We start from the raw sequence: 6,384 nt of genomic DNA on the forward strand, positions 1-6,384 counted from the left end.
GCTTGGTTACAATCCTGCAGACGGTACAGATGGCTTCTCTGGTCGCGCGGGTCGTGGCGGCAATTTCAGAGTCTCGCAAGCCTTAGGCTTGTGCCTGGAGGCTGACCATTTGTGAGTCACGACCCATCAGCCGTAGCAGGCTGGAGTGACGCAGCGAGTGCTGATCCCCATTAACCTTGGAGAGCATTTTTTCTAAGTTATCTTCCCACTCCTGTTTGAACACAATCATTCCCACCCCATCAAAAATCATCAATCATGGTGGAGACCATAGGAGAATTAATTCCTTTTTCGGTAATGGCTTTAACAACGGCCTGTACATCTTTGGGGTTTACTGGAGTGTAGGTCGGTAAATTGTTATCCACTCTCCTAACTGGAAATATTGGCGCCGCTGTTTCGGGTAAATCGGCAAATGCTGTCTGAACTTCTTTCCAGTCTGTCAGTGGCATGGGTTTCAGTGAGTCCCCCTTTTTTGTGCATGGCGCAGGCAAACTGGTAAGTTTGGTGAAAGCGGCTGGTATATTATTTTTATCTGAATCGGAATCAGATTCTGTGCTAGATGGGTGTTGCTTTCTGTCCCTTTGCTTGCCCCACCACTCGTCCCATGGTAGCTGCTGAATCCACCCATACTCGCTGTCTGACTCAGAGGAAGTTGAATGGTAAGAGTCTTCCGGGCAGCAGTACTTTTTGGTTGGACTCTTCCCTCTATCTTTCCTGTGGGTGGGTTCTTTCCCTTCCTTCCTCTGCCTCCCTTCAGGGAAGCTTCTTTCCTTATAAGGGCATGTTTTGGGGCTCACTCCCTGATTAGGCCTCGGGGTTTCCTCCCTTTTTTTGGCAGCATCCTCCACCTCATGATCATGACTGCGCATGTCCACGGCAGGAAAAGGCTCCTCGCTCCACCCTTCTCCCTCTAGCCCACCGCCATTTTGTGGCACATAGGGTGGTGGCCTTTCCCAAACCCCTTCGGGGCCCGCGTTGCTAAAGATACACTGAGGCTCACAAACACTGTCACAATTCAGCCAGTGCTCTGATTTAGTGGTTAGATCGGGGGTCAAGGTAGGGGACTGGGACAGTGACCATGAGCGACTGTGGCAAACCTGAATCCTCAGTGCAATCATCAAACATGGTCTGAGTGGTAGCCCCCCCCCCCCCCCCCAACTTTTGACGTGATTTTTAAACAATTCTGAGCTGCTTTCCATGTTTCCTGTTCTAGCAAAGCTTTTTCCAGTGCCTGAGTAACCCTCAACCAACTTCTAAGACATTTGCTAGTGCCAGAAACAATAACATCATGCACAAGGGTGTTAGTACATTTCTCCCAACATCCTGAATGGAGGATGTCCATGGGATGGTCAATGGCACTTAACTTTAACAACCGCATAATTGTGTATTCAGTGTCTTTTAGCTTATATTGGATCCCCCACTGCTTATGCAGTTCTGCAGCTACCTTGCCAAGCGCGTCCATCTTGGCGGTACGGGAGTGTCCTCCCTGCTGAAGTCAGTCCTGCTACTCCAGCCGTTTCTCCTCCTCCAGCACGAATCCCGTTGCCCAGTCGTCCGCACCCGTTGGTCGGGGAACGTTCCGGAGTTTCGGCACCACTATGTTGCCTGTTAGTAGGCAAGGCTAGCTGGTTCAGAGGGAAACTACGGCAAACATACAGGCTGGCCGCACAAAGCACACACAAACACCCATGGGGTGGATGGCGAAATGCGTTTATTTCCTAGAAGCGCTGACTTAAGTTACTGCGGTTTGCTTGCATAATTTCCTTAAAGCTACGGGTACAGTACAATTGGTCAACGTCATGGAGAGGAAGAGCCCCTATCTCCTCGTACAGCGCGAGATCTCCTGATCGGCTTTCTGGCTAACCACACTTGGCTGTGTCTAGCACATCTGCGGCATCAGCTCTCAGCTCCTTCTTTTCTTCTGTGCTGGAGGTTCTCTTTGAGCCTAAGCGCAGAACTCTCAGTGATCTCCAGACAAGCCTCAGCCACCTCTGTCGAGCCAGGGTGTTGATGACCATAGGTGCAGGAAGGCTTTGGGCACAGTCTAGAGGTCTTTCTGCCATTGTTGATCCCTCTGCACTTAGTTCCTGCTCCTGCTGCTCCTCTGGGTATTCAAAGGGTTTCTGGACCACAAGCATAGCCTTTTTCACCACCTCTATCCGGATGTAGTCATTGTAGTCCAGAAATACCAAAGCATCAGCTCTGGAACTATGGGTCTCATGTGCTTGCCTCTCTGCCCCAGCTGCAGTGGGTTTCACCGCTAATAACACATCCCCACTGTGTTCCATGCCCCGCTGGTCCCTAATCTTCTGGCTGGATGCATACATCCCAAGTGCAGCCTTATCCTGGACAGTTTTGATATGTTCAACTATGTTTAGCACATAGCTGGCATCAGCTATAAGCTCCTTCTGCTTCTCCTCCTTTCTTGCATCAGCTGTGGCAGCGGCCGCTACGCGCAGAGCCTTCAGTATTCCCCAGAGCCCAAGTGCTCGTGAGACAAGCTTCAGCCATTTCACCCGAGCTAGTGTGTGGATGACTACAGGTGCAGAAATGTTTTGGGCGTAGTCTGCAGGTCCTCCTCCTCCATTTGATGGCTCTGTTCTGAGTTCCTGGTCCTGATCCTCCTCTGGATGCTGGAATGGTTTCTGGACTGTAAGCACGGCCTTCTTATCCACCTCAGTCTGGATGTAGTCGTGCTCCAAGAATACTGGTATATCAGGTGGGCCACTGTGCACAGTATGTTCTGGCTTCTCTGTCCTTTCTCCTGGGGCTGTTACCCTCATCTCCCCACCAGTGCCTTGTTCCAGGTCTCCTTGTTCTTCCATTTGCACCTCAGATCCCTGGATCACAACTGCAGCTTTGCTCAAGAGCTCGTCTCTCATGTCCGGGGCTGTGTCCAGATGAGCCAGGCCATCAGCTGTGGGGCTGTGTGAGCCATGTGCCAGGCTCACTGCCCCTGCTGCTCTGGCTCTTACTGCCAGTGGTGAATCCATGCTGTGTGCCAGATACTCCTGCTCTTCTGTCTGCTGGAGTCCCTGGATCACAACTGTAGTCTTGCTCAGGACTTCACTAGACTGGGCGCTGTTGGGCAGATCCTGTGCACAGGCTGGATCTTGCTGCTGTTCCTGCTCTCCTCTCCTGTGCATTGCACTGAAGGAGCTGGGCAGAGCCCGTGGGGCACTCTTGAAGACAGATGTCCTTCTCTCTCGAGCCAGGGCGTTGACGACTGTGGGTGAAGGAGATCTGTAGGTAGGTCCTGCAGGTGTTTGTGCTTCTGTTGCTTCCTTCCTGCACAGCTCCAGGACTGACTCTGCTTCTGCCAGCTGCTGACCACGACCCTGTTTCACAGGGTGCTCCATGTCTTGGTGCTCATCCCTGATGGACTGGGCTGGCTCTGCCAGAACCTCTTTGCTGCCTGTTGGGCGCTGCCTCTTTTGCTCTCCTTTGCTTTGGGCAGCAATTAAGGCCTCCTGTAGAATGTTCAGCGCCTTTCTGCGCAACATCTGGCTCCCTTCTGCCAGGGCGTCCAGGAAGGTAGAAAAAGGGATGGTGTAGGTGAAGGCCTGACCTGGATCTGGGCCAGCTGCTGCCTCTTCCCCTACCAGACAGCGCTCTTCCTCAGCTGCGGGAGTGACAGTGGCTCTGCCATCTTCTCCTTCATCCTCTTCATCTAGGGGACATTCCTTGACCTTAGGTCCTTCTGGTCGGCCACTTGCTCCTCTTCTCTCATCTGTGGGGCAGCTGAGACCGTCCTTGGGAGCAGGTGGGCAGAGCTTGTTGTCCTGCAGGCCCAAGGAATTGACAAGTTGATGAACAGGAGATGACCCAATGTCGTCTGTCCTTTCAGCCAGTTCTGTGTCTACTGCATCTTCCCACTCCCTTCCCTCAAACAACTCTGGATGTCTTCACACTTCTCTTCCTTGGTCCAGGCCACTGGCTCACTGCTTGCAGCCTGGGCTCCCAGCTGCTCCAGTGGCTCCTGATGGTTTATGGTGCCCTCAGGGAACCTCCTACCCGTCCCTGGGGCTGCTGTTGTGACGTGTAGCTGATCCTCCATGCCATGCCTGTGGTCCTGTCCCCTCCAGTCTCAGGCCATCCCATTCTGCCACTGGCACTCACCTGTCCAGGTGTGTCAGTGAGAGCCCTAGAGCTCCTCAGTGAGGAACCCTGTCCTCGGCTCTGTGCTCTCTTCTCCAGGCCATCCTGCTGCTGTTGCGAGCCATGGGCCCAGAAGCTCCTGTCCGGCTCCTCTGAAGGCCTCCTCTTGAAGGACATCATGACCTCCTTCAAAACGGGCCCGTGCCACAAAGGGCTTTGGTGGCACTCAATGTGCACCGACAGCCCTGCTTGTGGCTGCTGGTGGCCTGTCCCTGCATCTGCATCCCTGCTTGGGGAAGCTGACACAGACATGGGGCCTGCCTGGGCCGGCTCTGCTGCTGGCCACTCCTCCATGCTGGCCTGTGGCACCTTCTGCCACACACCTGTCACTGTCACCCTGGAGAGCTGCTGCCTCGGGAGAGAGCTGCTCTCCTAGGGCTGGGCACCCCAGGATTCTCCGCTCCTTAAAAACCCTCACTGTCTGGGTGGGGCCCCGCATCACAATGGCCTCTGGTTATTATGGCCACAGCATCACACAGGGCCATGGTCACAAATGGCCACACCCCAGTTTTGCCATTCTCTTCTCTGATGCGGTCTTAGAACGACAATAAGGAATTTAAGTGGTACATAATGAAGCTGAGATGGGAGGTACAACTTCTTTCAATTTTTTTATTTCAACTTTGCTATGCATTGCCTCAGCAAGAAGGACCCAAATAAGTAACAGTCCAGAAACATCACAAAGGGAGAAGAGGAAGGAGATGCTGGTTCTTAATTATATGTTTGTCTGACAGACACTCCTCATCCACAAGCAGGAACTTAGATAAGTTTTATTTGGGAAGCAAGAAGTCCTCAGGCAGAACTTAAGGTCATGGCTATGTAACTAGAGGTCTCTTCCTCCACCTGCTCCGGACTCTCAAGTTCACTTCTTCCTTTGGCCTTTCCAGCCACTTTGAAGCTTTTATATGACTCTCCCTGACATCTACTCAATCCAAGTCTCACCAGAATTCAGGATCTCTTCTGAATTACTGTAAGGGTTGTTGCAGCCTTCACTATGCACTGGAGCAGACACAACACTGACTTTTCGAGGACTTCTACAACTGGACATCACTCACTTCTTTTTGTGGAATTCTGCAACTAGAACTGAACTTGAGCTCAACGATCCAGCTTTTGACTGGGAATGATTCTAATTAACTGGAATCCTTTTCATTAGCTTCATCATGCTTCAGGAGGGCACAAACAAGTCAGGTGACAGCACAAGGATTTTTTTCCCCCCCGTCTGTCCTTGAAGAATGAAAGAGAAAGCCTTAGATCAAGGCATGCAAGCACTGCCAGCACACATTACTGAGACAGCTCAAGGTGTCAGCAGGGCTGTGCAGAGAAGAGGGGCTCATTACAAAGAGAAGCTAAACAAATTTTTTGCATTGCTGCTTGACCCAAACCAAATACACAGCTCTTCAACATCTGACAGAAAACTGTGTTGGCCTTAGCTGTATTTTCAGCTCTCAGTCCATGTGCTAGGCTCACACAAGTGACATGCTCAAGAGGTGCTCTTCAGGCTCAGGGTCATCAGGACGAGAAGTTTCTCTTCCCCTTCAATACAAAGCACACACCACTAGATGGCATTCAAAGCATCAGCCATAAAGTTCACTGAAGTCTTGCTTTCTTTGACCTTGTTAATAATAAGTTAAGGGAAGCCATTATGTGCCCAGAGGACCATGATGTTTTATTCAGTGAATCCTTAAATAATACTAATAATACAAATGCCTCAAGGGAATCTTGAAACAGAAGTTATCTGGATAAAGGGCATTTCTCTCTCTGTGGTGGTATGAAAAGCAAAAATTGCGGATGAAGTGAAATATAAAATAACCCAGATATATTCCCATGAGAAAGATAAATAATGAAAATGGGGGAAAAAAATGTAGAAGTCTGTGGAGATACAAGCTACAAAGCTACATTCAACATACAAGCAGATATACATATTTTATCCCTACATCTATTCCGTTTGACAGGGCCAAGAGCAGAAAGCCTGGATTCCAAACAAAACTAAGCCTGAACAGATATCATGAGCTCAGGGTTTTTTCTCTATCTCAAACTACATTATTCATTCATACAGAAAATATTTTTTATTAGAAAGCAAGAAGAATAAGGTCCTAATTACAGTATAATGCAGAAGCACTCTAAAGTTCCTGCTTTCTCTCTCTTCTCACAACTTCCTTCTGCTTCTCTTCTTCAGGCAGACACAAATACACACACCCACAATTAGTTTCAAAGAGAATATGTACATAAGCA

At 50.2% G+C, this 6,384-nt stretch overlaps 1 protein-coding gene across 1 annotated transcript; it reads right to left on the bottom strand.

The window, feature by feature from the left end:
* Positions 1 to 1,501: 1,501 nt before the first annotated feature.
* Positions 1,502 to 4,616, bottom strand: LOC306814738 (uncharacterized protein; the record flags this gene model as incomplete). Its single annotated transcript, XM_079331106.1, has 3 exons — positions 4,117 to 4,616; positions 1,862 to 3,779; positions 1,502 to 1,602 (listed from the first exon to the last, which is right to left on the bottom strand). The coding sequence occupies exons 1-3, from the start codon at positions 4,447 to 4,449 to the stop codon at positions 1,502 to 1,504; spliced, it is 2,352 nt and encodes a 783-aa protein (XP_079187232.1). The 5' UTR covers positions 4,450 to 4,616.
* Between the last annotated feature and the right edge of the window lie 1,768 nt (positions 4,617 to 6,384).

The sequence above is a fragment of the Erithacus rubecula genome, assembly GCF_903797595.1.
Source record: "Erithacus rubecula genome assembly, contig: SUPER_Z_unloc_2, whole genome shotgun sequence".
NCBI classification, from domain to species: Eukaryota; Metazoa; Chordata; class Aves; order Passeriformes; family Muscicapidae; genus Erithacus; species Erithacus rubecula.